At 43.4% G+C, this 22,936-nt stretch overlaps 1 protein-coding gene across 1 annotated transcript in view; it reads left to right on the top strand.

Moving 5' to 3' along the window:
• The window catches only part of TTLL11 (tubulin tyrosine ligase like 11), a 49,081-nt gene extending 37,990 nt beyond the window's left edge, over positions 1-11,091 (top strand). The window contains 5 exon segments of the mRNA XM_037400113.1: positions 4,667-4,839; positions 4,842-4,895; positions 4,898-4,922; positions 7,341-7,451; positions 10,983-11,091. Of these exon segments, the coding sequence (XP_037256010.1) occupies positions 4,667-4,839; positions 4,842-4,895; positions 4,898-4,922; positions 7,341-7,404 (316 nt within the window). The 3' untranslated portion in view covers positions 7,405-7,451; positions 10,983-11,091.
• The last annotated feature ends 11,845 nt before the right edge of the window (positions 11,092-22,936 follow it).

Here is a 22,936-nt window from a genome sequence, read left to right as displayed (position 1 = left end):
AGATCACAGTAAAACTCTGTTTTTATAGATAGAGAGCCTGGCTGTAATACCCAGCTAGGCAGTTGTTCTTAACTGCTCGTGGTGAGCCCACACTGGGATTGGGTGCATACAAGTGTGTTGAATAGATCTACAGAAAATAAACTCGTGTTGAAGTAGTGTCTGTGGAGAATTACACTCTGAATAGAGTCAGCGTAAATACCTGCAGTTAAGGTGAGCGTGCAGAGTAGGCAAGTCTATGTATCAGTTCAGTTTTACAGATCTGCACAAGTTCTTGTGCAGGTTTGGTTTGGAGAGTCTGAGGTTTTAATAAAAGTGCAAAATATAACTTTCACTTTAATCCAAATTATATGATCAAATTAATTAAGCTGTAAGCATTAGGAAAGGAAACCTTGAGGGAGGGGGGGAAGATAAAGAACGAAAACAAATCATTACACTTCATAAAAGCAGTAACCTGTAAAAGCAAATATTCTCTTTTTTTACTTAATGGAAGTACAAGATTTGTCAATAAAGATTAGAATTAAGTTTACTTGTTCTGATTTAAATATTTTGTAGACTTTTCCAATGTGTAAGTGGAAAGGAATGAGAGATGCAGTAGGATACAAAAAAGCTGGGTTTATTTTTAAAATACTTTTCTAATAAGAAATATGGTTTTAAGACCTAGTTCAGTTAGTTTGAAATGAGATGCTGGTTTTGAGGTTTTTATCCATGACCTCAAAGGCAGCTGTAGGCTTTTCTCCCTAGAAAGGAGGGGAAGAAGGAAGTTCTAAGTGGTAGTGTAGAGCCTCTGCTTTATTACATTCAGATTTTTTTTTTTAACCATAATACAGGGTGGTGTCTATAAACACAATTTTCTATGACCCTAATACAACCCAAACATAGTTTAATAATTTGACATATGTCCATTCCCCCTTAAGCAGGCAGAGTGTCTTCTGTGACTCCCAGCAGTAACGTGTCCAGAGTATTTCTTTACAATTATGGGTTGGGTGTTCTCTTCATGACCATTTCACATTTCTTTTGAGGGTAGGGGTTGAAAAGCAGAAGGCTGGAAAAAACCTCTTTTAAACTACTGTACTTCCTCAGAAGTTCCAGGGACTTTTACTTCTGCAGGAAAGAGGATTTGTGAAGGAAGCCCAGGTCTGCAGCTGAAGGGTACGCTGAGAGATGCTGCTCCACAGGTCAGACCTGTCTCAGGAGTGTGGAGCAGATGGACAACACTCCAGCGTCCCTTCTGTGGCTGGGCAGCACAGGCACCAAAAGCACTGGCGCTGTAATGAATTTCTCTGAAGCCGATCCCTTTTAACAGTCTCTTCAATGTTTTCTGTGAAAAATGAAATCTAATGAAATCTCCTCAGCTCTGCTTGCATCTTTTAAAGTAAAGCTTTATACTTTTTTTAACTGAGAATGTTACTGATGAATGAGTAATGTGCAGTTGAAAAAACTCTTGAATTTAGAATGATAAAGGGTTCAGGGCTTCCAGGCGTCATTAACACAAGAGTTGTGTTTCAAACAACACAACCTTCTCTCCTACTGAGTACAAGTTTTCACATTTGGTCAAGGTCTAGTTCAACTGGCTGAAAATTTGAATTTCTAAATTCACGAGCAGACCTTTTAAGAACAAAAATAGAAGCCTGTGTGCTTATTGTTCTTTGGCTGTACTCACTCTTTTGGCAACCTGAGGGTACTTGGTGGCAGTGAAACCACCATCCAAACTAATAATTTATTACTTTAAGCTTTACTTAACTAATGGCAAAAATAACATTATTTTTCTACTTTGCTATTTACAGCAGAGGAACATTATCAAAGCACTACCTAAGATTTGTATTTATTTTTTAAAGACTTTTTAGAATATTTTATCTGAAAAATGATCACATTTATTTATAGATATTCAACATCAGTGAAGTTAAGTGTGGGTACAAAAGAAGTACTGTTATTTTCAAGTTTTGTAACAATAGTCTTAAAAAAGCAGATGCTTTGTGAATCGCAGCGTGACAGTCCCATCCAAGCAGCCAGGGCTTGGCAGTTTGGAGGACTTAACACCAAAGACACTGAACACAAATGCTTTGTACAAAGAACCTGTTGCAACAGCTGTGAACGTTTCAAAGTTCATCTCTGTAACTTGGAGCTGGCATGTGGTGGTTACAGTTTGGGCAGGGGCTGCAGTGGGTGGTGAGCTGCTGCCGTTTGCAGGTAACATTGGGAGGTATGAATGAGTTCAGAGCCCAGATTCAAGCAGGGTTGAAAACTTGGCCCCAAAAATGTCTTTCAGAAATTAGATTTTGCAATTTGGTTCATAGTACTGAAAACTTTTTTGCTGTTCTTGCCTTCCCCCCCGCCCCCCCCCCCCCCCCCCCCCCCGCCCCCGTAAGGGCTCTTTGTCTTCCTGTTGCCATACATTTATTTTCAACATAGCTCTGCTAGGAGGTAAAGGTATAACTTCAAAGTATTCCACACTAAAAGGGGACACAGTGTGGCAATGGATTAATGTCTTTTAGGGAAATTTCGTAGAAAAGAGAGCCTACAAATCCCATGGGGATACTTTTTACGGATGATTGGCTGCAGGATGGCTGCAAGAGGGGTAAGGAAATCTGCCTTTTGCTAAGTCAGAAGGTACAGATTTACTGTGGATTTGACCTAACTTTTACAGTGCTGTGGGTGGATAATAACTATGTTGATTTTTGTCCTCTGCTGGAACAGAACTTTCAGAAGGATACTAAATCTGCTCAGGAACACGAAAGATCAACGTAGTAAAAACACTAATTTTTTTAGTACCTAGTGTGAATTATATTTACTCTTCATGATGGGTACTTAGGAAAATCACTGGAAAGAAAATGAAAACCTGCATGTGCTTAGTGTGTGCCAAATAATTACCGTCAGCTATTGGACTTTCTGAACTTATGAGAACAGCAATCCTTAATTTTATCTAGATCTGTCAAATGCAGAGAAAAAGTAAACATGTCATGCTGAATAAACATGTAACATTTATTTCAGAACACCATTATCTTGATCGGCTTTATTTAGGGAATTTGGCAACAATGAAGATGAAATAATGTATTTTGACAGTATGCACAGAGGATTTGAAGAAAAAATAATGGGATTGCTCAGAAGTTTGCCTTGTGAATAGTGCCAGTATGCATTTGTGTGAACCTTGTTGCTTCTGTATGTATTGTTAGAGTTCCTTCTTTGCTGATGTTCCTTACTGTATTTCTTGTACCTTACTTGTCAGGGAAGGTGAAGGCTTCTAATCATTATTGGAAAATAAGTTTAGTCTTAGATTATTACAGTCTCTCAGCATTTCCCATTAAGTATTCCATGAAATTCCATGCAAGTTATCTTTTTTCTACATACCTAATTTTGTTTGATGCTAATGGTAACTGCATGTTGGTACTATCTGATGGTTCCTTTGGTATGCGGAGGAAGTTAGCCTGTTATCTTTTGTGAGGTTGTAAAGATTTATTGAAAAGACTAGGATATTTTACAGCATCACAAGGAATCTACATTGGGGAGCACTGTTTCTGTGTTATGGGAGGGGAAAGTTGAGATGTATGGCTTTTAATGTTTAGCTGTTTGGATTAAAAAGAAATATCTGCCATTCTAGAAAAAAAATAACTCAGTAGGGCCTGATTCTTTGAGAACCTGTTGTTACCTGAGCTGTTTTAAGTGATCCAAGGAGCATTACGGGTTAGGACAAGGAAAAGTAAGAAGGGAAGTGGGGGGGGAAAAATATTGTTCCAGATCAGGGATGCAGAAAGGAGTAACACAATCTGATGTCCATCCCGGCTTTCTGTGATGAAAGAGAAACTAAAATGTCTTTATCAATGAGTGCACTATATTTTTTTTTTAAGCATTGTAAGGGTATCAGGGAGGTGTACCTTGTTGTCAGTGTTTCACTTTTGGAATGTTTAGGTGAAATAAATTCAAAGGAATAGGACTTTCAGAAAATGCTGAGGAGTCATGTGGAAAATGTCTTAAACTGTCATAATTTTGAAGTCCTAAGATCACCTATCCAAAAAATATTCATTTATATAATTCGGTAGCTGGATTGATAGCCAGCTCCCTGAATTTCTGAACACTGGTAATGTTTTCCATCTGTTTCTATAGCTTGGGCAGTGCTATAGAATCTGTGGCAATTTAATACCTGTGTAGAAAACTGCTGACCCTTCCTAGGAGACAATAGCCAAAGGTCCATGTAAAAGGAGCCACGCAGGGCCAGGGTGACTGTGTGGTGGTGTGCTGAGCAGGCACCTGCTCTTACCTTTTTGAAGGAGTAACCCAAGATTTGGACAAAGGAGAAGTTTAGTATAAAGACAAAATCTCAAACTTACAGAAAAATAGTATGATGGTGCCCAGCTCCCAGTCCTTTCAAGGGGAGTGATGAGTTAACAGTAGTTCTCACAATTAACCTGGTAATGATGGGGCATCTCTGTCAATCATATTTATAGGTGTGACTTTTAGCATCAGAGAATGGTCTGCTTGTTATCCTTTTAACTCCTATAACGTGATTTCTGCCCTAGGGAACCTTAGTATTTGTTCTTGATTTTTTTTTTTTTATTATTGTAAAGATCACATAAAATAATGTTTTATAATTTAAAACAACCACAAAACCTCAGAATATTGACTCTTGTAAGAATAAAGTTAATGTGAGATACAATTGTTCTATGTGCCACAGGTGTCAGCCTTTGGAGCATGTCTCAGAAGCAAATGAAGAGCTGTTAGATGCTGGAGCAGCAGAGAGACCTGAATCCGATGCCCCCAGGAGTCCAGAGCCTGGCCTCCCCTCCCTTTGCCTCAAGCAAGTGTTCCCCAAGTACGCAAAGCAGTTTAACTATCTGCGGCTTGTGGACAAGTGGCTGCGTTGTTTATCCGATTTCTTGGTGTAAAAGGGACGACAAAGTTGGGGCGACAGGTTTCCGAACGTTTATAAGGTTAGTAAACTGAAGGTTTCTTTAGAAATTGCTTAAAGCATCATCAAAGTGTTAGAAGCTCCTGGTCCTTGGGCTAGCACTGCTGTCCCTGAGCTTATCTTAAGTTTTGTTGAATAAAAGCAGGTCCTAACAGTGGTACGCTTTTAGCTTGTAGGTTTAGTAGTGCCTTCCAAAAAAACTTTTCCCCATAAGTTCCATCAGACCATTTTTATAAAAAAAGGTGTATTTTCTGTCATTCCAAGCTCCAAAACACCTGACCTCTGTGAAACTGTGTCTATGGTAGGATCCTAGGGTTCCTTTATTCTGCCCGCAGACACCGCGATGCTTTGGGAGATACTATTCTGCAGTTCACACATGTCATGCCTCCTAGTAAATTGTAGGAATAGTACTGTGAGCCACGTGATCCAACTGAATTGGGTCACTTCATCTGATTCTGTTGGCTGTGGGGACACAGCCATCTGCCCCCATGGCCAACAGGAAAGGATTTCCAAATGCCAGTTGCTGACTGCACTGTGCACTAAGGTTTTGCATTGTGAAATTGCAACCTTGCAATGGCAAGGAACTCAATTGATTTTTCACATACTTTTATTTGTGAGGGGTTGTTTTTTTCATTGTTTTTTATGGATCTATTCTGTTCTAGTCATGGTACCAATATCTCATTTTCTGTCCTTTCATTTGACATGAACAAAGAAATAAGACAGCCGCAGAGATGTATTCTTAAAATACAGATCCTGTTTCTATGCAGATGCATTTTGCATTCAGGAATGAATATAAACAATTTGACTTATACAAATGACAATATATAGGAAAATGACTGAAGACATCTGCTCTATCCACAGACCAGTACAGGATTGTTTCCAGTTCTGTATTTTTCTATTGTTTAGTCCAGCCTGTATTTGGCACTTGACAGAGGAAACACAGAATAAATGCCCAGCGTTTTCTTTTAAGAATATTAAAATAAATTGCCATATCCCAATGAAATGGTGTTTGCAGTTTCTTAATGCATGTTAAATTAAACTTTTAAATACAGTCTTCCCCCCTTCCCCCTGCCCCCAGAGGATCTATACCAACTCTATGGCCCTTCTCTGAAATGCTGTCACTACTACTCATTTCAGAAATAAGGCCATGTTTTTAAGACATGAGCTGTATCACTTTTCAAGAATAAGATGGTACACAAGGTGTGATGTGTGTGTGCGTGCATGTGTGTGTCGGCAAGTGGTCGCAGAGACTATCCACTCAAATTTTGGCTACTCAAATCTGTTCCCCTTGATAATTTCTTCATTCTAAAACAAGAACTAAAAGGGAAATACCGAATGTGTCTCTAGTCCTTGCTTGGATGCTGCCAAAGATTTTTTTGGGATCTAGGCTAGACCTTAACTCTGTTTTAAGGGACCTCTGCTTAGACTACTGAAAATTAAGATTCTTTTCAACTATCCAGGTAGGGTATTTTTTGTTGGGGTTTTATCTCCACCCCCCACACCCTCTTTTTTTTGTTTTCTTTCTTTTCTGGCTACAAATTTTGGCCAGCTCTTGGCATGTGCACTGGTTCTAGCCAGCTGCCAGACATCTGGAATTCTGGCAGCTGCTAATTCTCATACACAGATCAACACTACACTGCAGGCTCAGACCACACAAGTGTCAGATTTCCTACATGGCTTATTCACCAGATGCTGAGATACATCCCGAGATGCTGCTCTTTTCCATGCAGTGTTCAGTAAGACAGGGAAATCTGTTAGGCCTTCAGGCATGAAGAAGTAATTCTGTGTCTGAAAGCTTTCCTCCAACCTTTTTCAAACCGGATCAGTCAGTCAATACAAAAAGTAGTTCTCTGTGCAAACTCTGCCTCATGTAGATAGTCTGTGCAGATTTGTGTTGGCTTTCACAAGTACGTTAGAGTACAGCCTAGGAGAAGCTGTGTGTAACAGTCAAGTCATTTTTAATGAAATATTTAGGGGTTTTTTTCTTCTTTTTCTCTTTTTTTTCGTGTTTTGTCACAAAATCAAAATAAACCAGTTAATCTGTAATCTCACTGCTGCCTTTTTTGTGTCTGGAGATCAATGTGACTTTGCATGTGCAGTTTGTATTTGGGTGCATGCCTCTATGCCACCAGTGTGATCTGGACAGGCAGCAGTGCTAGGTACATACAAGTTCTGCATGTGATTTTTTTTTTTTTTTTTTTTTTTTTTCCAGGCATGCAGGGCCTGTACCATTTCAGATACGTGCACTTTATGAACTCCGGTTTGTTTGCTCTATGCTGTATATTCGTTATTAGCCTAAGCATGTTACAGTGGGTGTGTACATATGACATTGCCTAACTTTTCTCCAGTGTTCTCTCTAGTTGCCCTTGCAGAATTTTCCCTAACTTGGAAGTTCAGATGTAATCAGAATTTCTTCTTCATTGTGTCTGTTTTTTAACAGAAACTTGCATAACTGCAGCAACAGCAATTTTTTCAATGGCTTCTGTAGATATCTTATATATTGATATCACAAGAAGGTGGAACAGCATGGGAATCGACCACAAAGAATCAGGTAACACTGTTTTGTAGTTCAAGACTATGGAAGCCAGGGGAGGTGGCGTTGGCCATTTTGGTAGCTGAAGCACACCTCAAATGTTCAATTAAAAAAAATGGGAACAAGGCATGTACATCTGAAGCATGTACATGTACAACAAATTCTTCTGTTTAGTTCTGTGGCAGTTTCCCTTTATCTACAGAACTGATAACTCTTAGTTTTCAGTTTATTTATTGGAACAAGTCTTCCTCAAACCCATTTTTATGCTTACAATTTTGCATTTGGAAGACTTGTTGCTATTTGCAGAGAAGCATTTAAAACTATTCCCACTGGAACCTTCAACTTAATGCAGTGTTAAGAAATTACGCCCATATTAGAGTAGCTTATGTGGTTTAGCAAAACCCAACCATACCAAAAGCTGTGCAGGAGCTAGAAATAAATATGCTTAACTTCTCTTTGATTTGTGTTCCCCGGCAAGATTACTTTGGGGACAAACAAAACTATCTGTATTACTTTTCATTTCCCAGAGAGTTGTGTCATCCCCACCCCACCACCCAACAGTATGCTGCTTTTTTTCATGTTTGTTGTCTTTGTGATGGGTGAAGAAAGGACAATTGGGTTTTTTCACAAACTTCCACAGTGCTATTTAAATAGGTTCTTACTAAGGACGAGTTGCAACAAGCACCCCTTGCTGTAAATTGATTTTTCATACAGGAGCTAGGTTGAACAGCCAACCTAACCTTCAGTAGTGAATTACCTCCCCATCTGCTTGGTCACATTTTTAGATCTGAGACAGTAATCTATCAAATGGCAGAGTGCAGGGATTGTTTTCTTATTATATTGATGGCCTCAATACACCATTTAATATATAACTTAATTTCTAAAATTGCTGTTACATTTCTATATGAAATTGAGTCCATAAATTTGGCAACTTTTCCATAGCTTTTGCAAAACATTGGATAATTTCAATTGCACTAGTATTCCCATCTAAAAAAAAGAAATAGAATGTTCCTGATGACATTTTTTGGAGCCATTTATAGCAGGGAAACAGCAGCTGCAGTATTCTGAAAGGTTTTATGCCACTGTGCCTTGTGGCCATCAAGTATTGTTAAGGTTCCCTTTAAATCAGTGTGGGATGAAGAAATCCACCTCAGCGCTGCTGGTGTAAACTAGCATGCAGGTCACAGAGCTGCAGGCTGGCATTTGCCCAGAAATTGGTTCAAAATATGTTTTTATATAGAAGCTGAACATGGACATCAATGTATGTACTCCTGCATTTTTTTTTAAATGCTATAATAGCAGAAGAATCAAAAGTAGTCTCCAAGTTGAGACTGACTTTTCTATTGTTATCCCACCCCCCTAAAATATATCTGCAGTTCCCTCCTGCATAGATATCAACAATCAGTGATACACATAATTTGTGAGAGTATGATCAGGTATCATAGCAGTAGAATTGTTTTGAATATTTGATTGTGCTTCAGAAATGTTAATGAAGCTTGTATTTGTATGAAACAGGTAAGTAAGTATTATTTTGTCTTGCTTGAACTTAGGTATCCTATAATATCCTGTAGAGTCTGTGTGTACGAAGTGAGATAAGGTAAGGCAAAAGGAGAACAAGTAAAATAGACTTTTCACATGGCTGATAAAAAGAATAAATCCAGACCTAAGATTAAAAGGGAGAAAATGAATGTATAGTGTAGAAGAGATAGTATGGTTTATTATGCATGACCTCCTGTACTTTAGGGTCACCTTAGTTTCACAGGTATGTAAAATTTGAGTATTTGCATATACCCTTTCAGTGTGGGTGTCAAGTCATTTATGTGGTTAGCTGATAGAATTTGACTAGCAAAAATAATAGAAACGCAAGTGAATCTTCAGGCTTTCAGAAATCAAGCAACTTGTTGACAGTCTCAATGAATGAGGTGTTTCCTAGGTGTTGAAACACAAAATGTCCAATGATTTCTCTTGGCTTTGTGTTTTGCCCACTCCAGCCGTAACCAATACGGTAACTATTGCTGCTGTTGTAAACCAGCAGCTTCTAACTTTTTTGATTGTATGTTTCGCCACAGTGTCACTTATGGAGGAGAAAGTGTGTATGTTACCAAAGGTGCTTTCTTTGCCTGCAGCTCACCGTGACTGATAAAATAATTTACTGAGCTGGCAGCTGCTGCTTTCAGATAACTCAACAATTCCTTTGCAAGTTATTTTACAGCCAAGATTGTGAGCGACCCCAGCTGCAGCCTTCGTTGAGAGAAATTATACTTCAGAATCTAATTGTAATATTTTGAAAAGATGTTTTTCCTGTAGCATCAATAAGCCCACATTAAGTTAAAAACCCCAAACCTTTCAGTATCTCCTCCTAAAAGAATTTTAAGTGTATGTTTAAACTGGGAGAGCCAGTTAAAAGCACAAAGCAGCTATAACGGTTCCTTGTTGCTGGCATTCTGCAAAACCAATTGTGATCTGGCTTCTTAATTAAGAATTAAAGTAGGTATTACTTCAAGTTTTAAATACAATAATTAGTGTTAATATGCAGCCCTTCTTTCCATTGGCTGTGGTAATGTGTCACTAGTGAGATGTGCTCAGACAACACCTGAAGAGCTTGTACTGCAGCATGTGGCTTCTGCAGGGGACTTTTGTTGGTGAGGGAGCAGAGCGGGGAGTTTTATGATAGCAGAGAAATTTTTTGGCACTGCACTGCTTTCCCTTCGTACACACTTCAGCTGTTTGTTTTTTCATTCAGTTGAAACAAAACTACTGTTGTAGAGTTACTGGGGATGGCTGGGAAAAAAGCCTCTTCACCTTCAAAAGGAAGGCTAAGGATTTGGACCTGGTATGGTCTTTGCAGGAGAGAAGATCAAATAAACTCACTTTTGTGATAAGGTGATACTTGGTAATGGGGTTATCTTTATAGTGCTACAGACTGAAATGACATACTATTTCAGTATTTCTACACTTGAACTTTTGTTTTAGGTCCATCTAAATAAACCAGTTCAGTTGCTGATTATAAACTTGTTTTTCTCTCCAAGGTAGATTGTTTTTCTTGAAGCTCAATATGTTACTGTGCACCTGATTTGGTTTCAGTTTAATATTTGAGGCAGCAGAAATCAAGGCTGATATTACATCAGTTTAATTGTACAATATCTTAAAATTGGTTGTTGCTGTACCGGTTTGCCTCTGGATGCCAGGCTGCTGGTCAGGCTGCTGTCTGCAAAGCCAGAAATAGCCTTGGTGATGGAGAGTATCGCCTGTCTGTAACCGGGCTGGGGCTTACCCTGTACTAAAACACTAAGTGACCTCATGTGTGTTACACACAAATAAAACCTCTTTTGGTCTTTGAAGAACAATTTCTTTTCTAAGTGAGCACTCTAGGTGGCTGCTGTTTAAGTTAAAAGATGTTAACTAAACATGATTTTATGTGTCCACACCCAGCACATACACATTTGGCCTTGCTGCCAAAAGAAACCAGATAGTGTTACATCTAAAGAATGTAGTTTGCTAGAAAACGCTGTGCTATGGATCTCTTATAAAAGAGCCTTTTGCTTGCAGGAATGTGTTTGCAAGCCTTTGTCGAAGCTTTCTTCTGTCTGGCTCAGAAAAAATACAAGTCCCTCCCACTACACGAGCAAGTGGCGTCGCTGATCGATTTTTGTGAGTATCAGCTGGCTGCCCTGGATGAAAAGCGCCTGGTTTGTGGCTGGGGGATTGTGGAGCGCCGAAGTGCAGTAGTTCCTTGTCAGACAGATGGACTTCACCTTGCACCAGCTGCACATGCACCCCTCTTGAATCGCACGGCTGCGGCTAGTAAATTTGCAGATTGTAAAAATCATCGCTATTAATGGTGCTGATTCACCAGGACAGAATTGAGAATGAATCCCCGGGTACGTACGTATATTGCAGGAGGAAAGACAGACTCCTGAATTCCCTCAGCTGATAGTTGCAATTATTTATTTCAGCTTTTTTTAATTATTAACACTCTTCAAAAAGTCTACTGCAAGCTCCCATTCTCAAATAATGATCCTGGTGATGGCTATTTATTTACTCCTCTGTTGGACCTACAGCACACCTCAGGTGACAAATTCTGCTTTTATCCCGAGTGTATAGAGAATGACTGTGAAGATAAGGACCAAAATACAGTGGGATGATAACCAGCATCATGGGATTGGTTGTACTGGTGGAGAGTAATGCTCATATCAAAGGAATTACGCTGCTTTGTATGCACTAGATGTATCATGGAAATCTAGTAAGGAGCTGCAGCCTCCAATACCAGTTGTGGACTTCGGAAAACTAACCTGGAATTACGTTTGTGGTCAGACTTCAGGCTTTGACCCTCTTCTTTCAGTGGCTTGGACTGCACATGTTGGAATCAATACGGAGTTGGTCATTTTCTATGTACTTAAAATTTTTTTAAAGTCAGTCTTGAAACACAGTGAAATCATATTTTGGCTTCTACTTCTTTGTACACGTCTTTGCCATGACAAGAACTGTTAATTTTTTAAAGAAACTAAAGATGTTTATCCTTTTGCTTCCACAGAACCAATAAGCTCACACTTATTCACAGAAAAAAATTACTTCATTAAGTCAAATTTGGTGAACTAAGTGGTGGTTTTGTCTTCAGGTACTAAGCACTGCTTCTGTAAAAAGTTTTACGGTGTAAAGGCCTAAGACATTATTGAAATTCCAGTGAAACCAATCCTGCCACTGGCTTTAGGCTAAACTAATTGTATTCTAGGCTTGCTTGTTTTTTGCCTTTTGTGTGTCTGTTATCCTATTTGGACCTGCAGTAACATCTAGAGTAGATTTTATTGTATTTTTTGTCTTTGCACATATTCTTAATTTTTTCCCTTAAATAACAGTATAACTTTGTACAAATGAGATCTGTATTATTTAACAGGGTATTTTGTCAAGAATGCTGGGCTGTACCACTGGAGTTGTACTGAGCAGTCTTATTTTTCAAGAAATGAACCATGACTTCCATAATCACATTCTTTGCGGGGGGGGGGGGGGGGGCGCAGCTAATCAGGACATGAGACTGGCTGAAAGGACAGGAATAACTTGGAACTTCAGGGCTGTTCAGTCAAATTCTTTTTGGTCTCATATTATTATAATAATGTGTGTCTACATCAGAGTTTGATTTTCCTCCTCTGTTCTATTCTTTAATGTAAATGAATCTGCTTATGTTCTAGTGTTCTTCATACTGTCAAAAATTGCGAAGGAGTAAGATGGCACAGCATCTGGGTATTTAGTTTTGGATTGAAGAACATTGCTGGAGCTCGATGTCAAAATGTTCCAATGGCTGGTGTATCGGAAAGGTGACCTTACAGGAATGATGCTGTCAGTGCAGAGGGGGCCCACCCATTTAATGCCGTGGACTAAATGCACACGTGGTATTGAGGGAGTTTTTACTTCAGGAGAAGTTTAGGGTTTCTTTCCTGATTTTAGTTTTAAGCAGCATGCGTTTTTCCTAAGTGGCAATCAGCAGCATGGCAATACGATGCAGAAGTCAAGCTGAGCCCACAAGAAACTACTACCTAGCATGTGTTAATAGCAGATCTGGCTGTCCCTTCTCTTCGTCTTTTTCTGCAACATCCATAGGAGTGGGAGTAGATGATCTTTTTTAGTTCAATGCCTAGACTGTTTGAAATTTTACCTATTGTACATAGGACAACAATTGTAGACTAATGCCACTGCCCTCAGCCTTGTTTAAGTTTCATAAAGGTTATTGCAGTATGAAGATAAAATGCCAAACTCCAAGGTCTGGCATCTGTCAGAACAAATGAAGCCGAAAGTCTTTTTTTTTTTTTTTTTTTTTCCCCCCCCCCCCTCACACTTTCATTGTAATATATTTGAAGACATTCACAAGTTGAAAAATGGTTACTTCTTGTTTTGTGACATCTGACATTTGTCTTGCGATTGGCAGTGTGTTACTAGAAAATAGCTTACAGTTTCTCTCATGTTGTGATTGATGTCCTGTAAAGACAGAGTTATAAGAGTCGGATTTGAAATGCTACAGCTGCAAATGCCTTTCCTTACAGCTTTCAAGTAGTACAATCTATGGCCCAAAATATCCAAGTTTTGCTGTTGTGTAAGTTACCCTGATATCAGTGGAATAAATTAACTATTGTATATAATGAACACTGGTAAGATCTCTCTATATTTTGGAGATCTTTATATTCTCTGGATCTATTACAGATTTTTATAGCCTGTGCATATGCAGTCTGATGCAGTATGCCCTATTTATTTCGCACTTCAAATATGAAGGGTCCCTTGTAGAATAGTGCAAATATTCAATTTTCTGCCTCTAGTAATCCAGTGTTCATGTATTTATGTAATTAGAAAATTGAATGCCATACTGTTCTCAGGGGGAGAGCGGGGATAAAACACGAGTGTACTTTAGAGATTTAATGGCGAACTCACATTTCTCTTCTCTCCCATCTAATGCAATTTCCTCTGAATGTTATTTAGCATCCAAGGCAATTTCACATAGCCCTTAAGTTACCAGTCTGTGCACACGCAAAAAAATGACCAGGCACTTTATTCAGAACAAAAATGCTAATGCACTGATAATCTGTTCATCCTGTGAGGTAGCTTTCTAGCAAAAGAAACAATACATGAAAGGTAGTAGTTGATAGTTGTTTTTTTAATAGTGCTTTTCTATATATTCTTTTTAGAGAACAACACAGCACTCCCTGTTCCATTTATGACATAGTATATGAAGATTGCATAGCGGTGAAATATTTCGCATTATCAGACGCACTGGGTCTGGTATTCCTCACCGGGTGTAAGTCATCCAAGGAAGATTTGAGGCAAGCGAGCCCGGAGTTTCAATCCAGACATCCCCATTCCCTGCAGGCTTGTATTTAGCCTGAACGTGCCCAAACTCACTTGGTGGCTCCTTGTTTGATTTTGAGTTCTTCCTCTGCATAAAGCTGTTGTAGGCTGTCACCTGAAGTTTGTCTTCTGCCTGTCTGGATTGGGCTCGTGGCACTCAATTGCCCTCTGCCCAAATGCCCAACTCATGTAATTACAGCCTTATATTTTGGGAACATTTAAGGTACACCATAGCAGACTGCTTCACTTGCCACCCACTTGTAGCTGCTTTCTTTTAAAACACAGCTGGAGGGGGGAGGTACTCAGCTAATTACACAGTTAATGTTCAGCTGAGAGACCCAAGTCCACCTGCTTCTGTATTGGTGGTCTCAGCTGGAGCTCCCACCCCCGTCCAGGTGACTCCTGTTTACTGGCTTTATCATCAGTCTCACATTCAGCTGGTCATCAGGAGGTCAGAGCATCCTTTCTGGAGATGGGTGACGGCAGTTTAGAAACCCTTGTGATGAGGAAGGATCTCCTCCTCCTCCTCCTCCTCCTGCCTGAGGCCCACGCAGTTCACTGAACAGGGTAGGTGTATGTCTGCGTGCTCTGGGTGCTCAAGCCGGAAGGGGCTGAAGCCTCTGTGGTGATTCTGGGGGTTGACAAGGATGTTGCAACTGCACCACTGGATGTGGGAGCCCTTGAGGGCTGCGCCATGGTTGTAGGAAGAGCTGGCACAGGAGGAGCAGCAGCCAGTTGCATGGTGCCTCAGCTCTGCACTTGCTTGCTATGGCATGAATGACTTTCACAGTCACCGTCACAGCTCCTTGTTTCTAGCCAGTACTGTGTCTGACCTTATTCTGATCTCCGTCTGATGAACGGTGATAATCTGCTTCTAAATATTACCCTGTTCCCTCTAATTTGTTTTCTTTTCCATCATGCTTTGCTGTGTTTCCGCCTAATTCCACACTTTTGCTCCTTAGCTTGCCTAATAAACTGACATGGTCGGCTTGGCCAAATCCATTAGTTCAGCTTTCTGTGTTGCTGTACGACCGCTTCTGGAAGCTGTGTGCCTCCACTTTAAAGGTGAATCTATCCTGCGTCGTCCCTTTGAGGTGTCACCGTGCGTCAGCCTTTGCTGAGTCGGTGCATCAATTCAATCGTTTCAGTGTTGGTGGTTGCAGGACGAGTCTCCGCAGCTTTATGGGGTGGGTGCTGGCCCCCGGGCCTGCTAGCCCCTCTCCTCACGGGCCTGCGGATGCTGTGACTCCCACCGCGGGCTGCCTTTCATTTCCACAGCAGAAATATGTGATAAATGGCTATATGGACAGGCCCAGCCCTAGCAGGGAAATCATGTACGTCCCTGCCCGGCTTGGCTGCGGGGGAGCAGGGCCCCTGTGCCCACCGTGCTTCCAGAACCTTCCCTGAGCAGGCTGGGTGATGCAGGGGGGAGCAATGGCCGTGAGGGATGAGGTGCCAGTGAGGCCTGGCCCTCAGCGCTGGGCTCCAGGATGGTCACGGTGGAGGCCTGGGCCAAGCGGATCGTTTCCATACCCGTTACCGCCGCTGACTGTCGGCACATGGGAAGCAGATGGCAGGGACTGCCCGGGCTCAACATCGTCAGCGGCTCTGAGTGTGCTGAGGTGCTGCACAGTTCATTAGTTTGAAATGGGGAGATGAGGTTGAAATAATTGGCACATCTGTTGTGGGTTGTGCTTTTCTCCAGCTTCGATCCCCGCCATCGGCAGAGGCTGAGCCGAGCGGGGCTGGGAGCAGTGGATCTGATCCAGGGCAAATTCTTAGGGCACTTGGAGTCAGGGCCTGGCCAATATCGCTCAATCGCTATTAAATGGACCCAAATTCAGTAGTGACGTATGAATATCATTAGGAAGTACATCAGTACGGAGTCCTGGAGATAACGCCGAGGCCTGATGTGGAGGTGAAAGTGCTGGGTGCCGGTTGCTCCCCTGGCAGCTGGCACGGGCAGGGGGCTGCGGGGGCCCTGGGGATCACGGTGAGCTGAAGGAGCCAGCGATCTTCAGTGGAACACAAACACACCTTTAGAAAAGTGATTTTTTTAAAAAAAATTTTTCTTCCTCCCCTCTGCTCACCTGTTGCCCTCTGGGTTTTAATCAAAGAACTACTTCGTTTCTTTTCCTTGAAACTGGTGTTCTTGGAGCTTTTAACTTCGGCGTTTTTACCTTTGTTTTCCCTTTTATCTTTGTGCTTTTTCCTCCCTTATTGTCCTGATGGAGGGGAGCACTGAACTCTCTCACCTCCCCTCTGCTGATCCTGGGGTTGTTTTTTGTATTATTAAGAAGTTGGATCGTTGAACTCTGTGGTTCTCCTTGATGTTGTCAGTTTTGGGGAGGGCTGCTTTGCAGGGAGGCTTTGTCTGAAGAACTGGGAGCTCCCAACTCCCCGGCCGGGGAATCTGGTAGTTCAGCTCATCCTGCACCCGTGTCTCCGCTGGCTGCGCCGTGTTCCCCCTCCTCGGTAGCACGCTGTGTGCCCAGGTACCTCATGCTGCGTGTGGCTGCGGAGCAGGGCTGGAAGCCAGCCCCGACTTCGCACTACTTGATGCTGTTACCTGCAGCTTTTTGGTATGTGAGTGAATCTGCCAGCGTCTGCCGCTGTCCAAAGTTGTTGTGGCTGTTCTGATTTCTGCAGCAAACACGGGCCTCGGTATGGGTACCTTTGTATTATCTGTGGTTACAAAATTACTGTAAAAATCTTTCAATAGCAAAGGCAGCAATTAAAACAATGGCATCAAGTGCTGCATTTTAATAGCTTATATTTTTTTAGGAATAGCTGCTTTCTCTGCACTTGTGGCCATGATTATTTGCAGCACACTGCCATCCCTCCAGCAGCTTCCTTGTGTCCTGTCTTGCCAGCTTGCTGTCAGAAACAAGCCTTGTGCCCATCCCTCTGCCTTGCTCACCTGCAGCCTCGTGCCAGCCTGTTCTCCCAGCACATGTGCCAGTTTGCTGCCAGGAACAAGCTGCAGGTGAGCTGGCCAGGCCAGGAGACTCCACAGGTACTCTCCTGTGAGCTCAGCTCACGGGCGTCGGCTTTATCTTCTCTTTGTATTGGTGTTTCTGTCTTGGATCTGGTGGGACTGAGATGGCCCTTTGTATGGACTGGGATCGTTAACTGTGCAGTGCTCTGGACACTATCTCCCAGCTGTGCTGCCAGGCAAGGACTCGACTCCTCCCTATCCCTGACAAAAAGAAAGTGTGTGCCTACCCATTGACAGGCACTGGTCCCAGCAGCTTAGCCTGATGCTCCATCATGCTTTGCTGTTGTGCTAGTCACTTACTGATTTAACTATTGTGCAATACGAGATAGCTTTGTGCACAGTGGTAAACTTGTCCCGGCTCTGTTCAGGGCCAAGCTGCAGCAGCTCCAGGTACCAGGCTGTTCCTCCCAAAGATGCTGCAGTGTGCTTCTTGCTGCCCACTTGAGCAAGAACAGACTGCTCCAAGCACAAGCTGAGCTCTTGCTTTTCTTGGGTAATGACTCTGTTTATATAGCTGTCGCCTCCTTTTGGGGATGCTGACTGGCATGACTGCTAATGCGCCTCTGCCTGCAAGTGCACACAGATTCTGTAGCAAGCACTCGAGTGTGTTCAGTGATTAGAAGCCTGTCCAAAAAAATGTGACTGCTGTCACCACCTGTCTTTGTGTCTGTGTCGAGCAGTTCTGCAGCTCAATTACTGGTTTTGTTACCTGTGTCTGCTTCCAAACTTGTTTTTGTGTGTGGGAGATACTTACTCCCTTTTTCTTTTGGTGCGTAGTTTCGGGAGGAGGAATGAAAGCACTATTCTGAGTCAGATGACTTAGCAGCAGAGGCTTCCAGCAGCAGCAGACCATGGGTGTGCAGAGATGTAGGATACCCCAGCATTAGCCAGGTAGATGAACACAGCCGAGACACTTAGCCATGATTTGCTGTGGCTTTGGCTAGAGCTCTGTTCTGCAGCCATCTTTTCTCCCTGAGGTGACTATAGTAATCTAGAAGTTAAGGTATTATCTACAGGTGCTGTCATGCTAAGAGGCTGCTTTTGCTGATACCCTTTCCTGCCAGCAGGCTGTTCAGATCTGTCTGGGTGACACTAAGAGCTGCCTGTAAGGAGATGATTCTAGCAAGAAAAGACGTGGTCCCCAGGTCTAGGCTACATGGTGTGTTCTAGATAGTGCTGGTCAAATGCCCGAGGAGCTGCTTAACCATTTCTGGTGGCAGCAAGGTTGGGAACCTGAGCTCCCAGCTCCTCTTCTTGGCTCTGGGAGGGAGTCTGGTTTCTGCTCTGTGGCACAGGTTTGTTGACCTTTCATTGCAAGGTACAAAGTACACTGGAGGCCAAACCAGTGTGCAAAGGAGCCGGCTCATTCCTGCCTCTGCTGTGCTACCTCGTGAAGCACGGCACTGGGGAAACGGGACTGCTGCTGGCAGGGGTGAGCTCTGGTTGTGCACGCCTGGCACTGAGATGGGTGTACCTGGACAGCAGTGGCACACTTTAGTCTTTGGATACCACCATCATTGGCCACTGCAGCTCGCTCCATGCATACTCCCTGCTTATGTTGTCTTGAAAGTGACAGTACGTGCTGGCGTGCGAGAGGCAAGGGGATGGCATCAGCTATTTCATTGCTTCAGGGTTCTCCAGGGGAAAAAAGCATCCTGAGGCTAACGTGTGTATGAGACGCTGCGAATTCAAACTGTTTGCAAAGAGGAAATGAGCTTGTTCAGAGCCTCAGACAGTTTCTGGCTTTCATGTTATTGGGGGGGGCGTGTGTGTGTTGATCCCACTCACAGAAACACGCAGTGTTAGGTTTGCCCAGCTCTAAGCAGAGGAGAGAGATGTTTACTGTTCACTCATCTGATCTAGCTGTATCTCCATCTTCAGCCCACTGCTGAGATTTCTTTGTGTCATAAGTATCTCTCCCATCGGGAGCCTCATTTTTCTGTCGGTCCTTGCTGGAGCAGTGACGTTAATTCTGTGCCACAGGCACGTGGAGTAGTTGTCCTCCCCTCTGCCCACCAGTTGCACTCCCAAGAATGCAGATGCTGCACAGGAGCTATCAGAGCCTCTTGGCCCCATAAATCCTGTGCTGGTGTTTGCCCAGCACCGTTACATTTCAAGGAATTTAATTAACTTTATTTATTGCCATCTATTTTTTCTCCGTAACAAATCTGTCCAATCTTGTGTCTGCTCTTGAATTATAAGGGAGAAGGAACTGTGATCAGCTTTGACAAAATTCTTTGATGAACATGCTATCATTTGGTTATCTACAATGTCAGCTATGTGCCATCTCTCTTAATAGAGAATTGCTTTTATTTTCAAGAATGAGCTTGTTGAACACTCAGCCCTGAATTAAGGTGTTTTGTTCAGGCTTTGGAAGCCTGTAAGGGGAAATGCTGGAAAGCAGGTTTGCTGTGAGTGCCAGAGCAGTATTCCCTCCCACAGCTCCAGAACGTGGGAGGCTTCCAACCCAGCACTTGTCTTCGTATCGTCCTCCTCGCTCTGCTGGGGCCCTGCAGCTTCCCAGGACCAGGAAATGTACTGTCTGTTAGATGCTGTCAACCGCTGTATTTAAGTCAGACTATCATTTCCCTTGTTCACAAAAATGTGAAAATTGGCATCAGCGTGCGGTGTTAAGGGGGGCACTATGGAGCACTGCCACTCTGCTTAAAAACAGCTTGTCCGTCCCGTCAGCAGCCTGCCTGCTCTTGGTTCAGCAGCTCGTGATGGAGACAGTCGTGTTCTTCACTGCCAGAGCTGTGCACTCTTCGGGGGACATGGTTAATCCCTGGATCATAGGAGGTTACAACAAAATGACCCTGCTCTTAGTCCAAATAAGTAACACTGACTGCAACCGAGACCTTACGAAATAACCTCTAGAGCTGGTTCCTGCTCTACACTGAGCTTCTGACTAACATCTGGGAGGGGGGACAAGCTTGAGGTTTTTATTTTAACAACAGAGGGCTATGAATAGCTGTACTGTAAGGAAAAAAAACCTCCTGTGGGAAATTTCTGGTTTATGATGACATTGTTTGTTTTTTTTCAACCAAAGACCCACAAGTCTAAGCACTAATAATCTGTTTTTCAGCATCTCTAAGACAAAATCTTAGCAAATGGAGCCAAAAGTGTGTTTTGACTCAATATTCACATGGGAAGCTGAAATCTGGGTGGGTTTTGTTAGTGATTGGCATTTTGTTAGATAGTCTAAACTCCCTTTTTTTTCCTGAAGACATTTCGTTTAACCTCCTAACAGGTACCCTCTGAGAGCTGGAGGCAAGGGCTGCAGGCCACATGCAGCAGTGCTTGTGTGGACAGGGTGCCCTGGGCAGCAGAGGCTGGCAGGGGGCCTGGGCTGTCCGCAGGCGGCAGCTGTAGACCAGGCTGCCTGTCTTGCCGGCTGTTAGAGGATGGTTTCCCTGTGCGCCTGTGCGCTGGGATGCTGCTCCCCAGGCCATGTGGTTTGTGTAGGCAGTGCTGCTCCAGGACTTGCCCCACAGCTCCTGGAGGACCTGGCTGGCCATGGAGGGGACACAGTTTCAGAGGGTCATGTTTTAGCAACTCTTGTGCAGTGTAGAAGGCAGCAGACAACACATCTCTGCCTTGGTGAGGGTTATGAAGCTTTCTCTGTGGAGAGAGCAATTATTGCTGTGCCTGGAACGGGACCGATTCAGTTCCTTTGTGTGCTGCAGAGGTCCTGAGTAGATGAGAGATGGCATTTGGGCTCCTAAATACTGCTGAAAGCTCAGAAGTTAGGTGTCTACATCTGCCCAGCTAAGCTCAACTGCCCTCTGGTTGTTCCCCCATAAGGTGAAATTGATAAAAGTATTTATTTTTGTCTGACTGCATCAATGCTGCCTGTGAGCATTCTCCTACTTGCTTGGTTTGTTCAGGCAGGATGAGGTCCCAAGCCTCCTGCTAACCCTGCCCGAACTGCATACAGCCAAGCTCGTGCTGTTCTCAGATTATTTCTGCCTTCTTTACCTTCACTTCACCTTAAGCACACCAAGAAAAAAAAAAAAAAAAAATCAGCACTACCCAGATAAATCCATCTGGTCTCTGTCTCAGCCTCATTTAACCTCCCGTTGAAGAGACTGTATCACATGGTATTCAGCTGAAACCCATTACCTTGCATGCCCAAGCATATCATATTGAATTACCTTCACCCATAGGCCCAGAATGTTTGCTAATAGCTAATGGCATTTTTTAAGTTTGAGGTGATTTATTTGAACGTGCTTCTATTTGGTAGTGCAGCAGGGGTCGTGCGTCGGTGTCTCAAGCAGAGCCCAGTGAGGGAATGCCGACGGGCTCTGCGGGAGGGTCAGAGAAGCTGAAGGCAGGCTGGCTTCGCACCTCCCATGCAAGGGAGTATCGAGTGCTGACTTTTCCCAGTATTCCCATTGCTCACCACTGGCCCAGACAAAGCAAGCATTAGTAACTGGGAGTGGGTGCTTCTGGCCAGGCATAGCGGAGATCTGGGAGGACACAGCGCTCTGTGCACCCATCAGCCTGTTGTCACCATCCTCTGGGTGCCGGGGAGTGCGTGGTATGCCCATGTGCTTGGAAATTTCCTGGGAAAGAAGCAATGCGCCAGACTGCCCCCGCACACTGTTCCCTGCCCTCTGCCTTAACTGGCTCTGTGGGAGATAATTATTTTTTGCAGTTCTGATGGCAGAAGCAAGTTAACTTGTGTCATTGCTGATTTTTGACAATTTACTGCAGGTGTAGGGTAGAACTGGTATGAAATTGCTGTAAAGGGCAGAATGAAAAGCCTATAATGGTGATGTGGTGCAATTTTCACTCTTCTTCCTCTGCCTCATCAGTGGAAGTATAAAAGCCCTTTTGCAGGTCAGGGTCAGCTGTGCTAACAAGCCGGCAGCCAGCCCTGGATGTAATCAGAGTCCGGGGTGTGAGCAGCTGTGCTGGGGACACCAGCCACAAGGATCTGAACTACCGAGAAGCTATGACAGCAGTTCAGGAACGGTAGCTCAGGCTTTTGATAACTGGATGGTTTCTTTCATGCTGCAGAAGTCCCTTCCAGCGTGACACCCAGCCAGGTGAGTGCACTCGGGCTGCTGCAGGCCAGCGTGCAAATAGCCCAAGGACAAAGCACAGGGCCAGGTGCTGCCGGCGGAATGGGGGCTGTGGCTCTGTAAACCTCCAGGCTGACTTCATATCAGCTCAGAGAGGTTTCTGTTAAAAATCAATCCATCAGCCCCTCGCTGAACTGTTTGATCCTTGTGAGGTTGGTCTGGTAGTGGCTAAGCTGCCAGCAGCACTGTGTATGTGTGCAAATACGCTGCCCGTCACTCGCTGTGCAGCGGGATGAGGAATGGTCATCTTTGTGCCCCTCCAGCTCCCTGAGGCCAAGAGCAGTATGGCAGGGGATGCGCTGCAGGTGGGTGCTGTCTGCCTGCCCGCGGAGCTGACGGCTCCTAGGGACCCCAGTGGAGAGTGGGAATGCGAGTTACGGGCACAAACCCAGCTCCCTGACTTGTAGTTTGCAGAGTCTTGAACCTCATGTTTGTCTTCTCGTTAGCCCAGGTCCCCCCAGCACAGCGCTCTCCTTGCTTGGGGGTGAGGGAGGTCCATGGCTTCCAGGAGGAAAAATAGTGAGTGTAATAAATCAAAGTCAATCAGCTTGGGACCTCTGTTATTCAGGTTTTATTCCTTGAAGATG

This window comes from Falco rusticolus, chromosome 9 (assembly GCF_015220075.1).
Source record: "Falco rusticolus isolate bFalRus1 chromosome 9, bFalRus1.pri, whole genome shotgun sequence".
Lineage (NCBI taxonomy): Eukaryota > Metazoa > Chordata > Aves > Falconiformes > Falconidae > Falco > Falco rusticolus.
The sequence above is the reverse complement of the archived record's forward strand: the minus strand, read 5'-3'. Positions and strand labels throughout refer to the sequence as shown.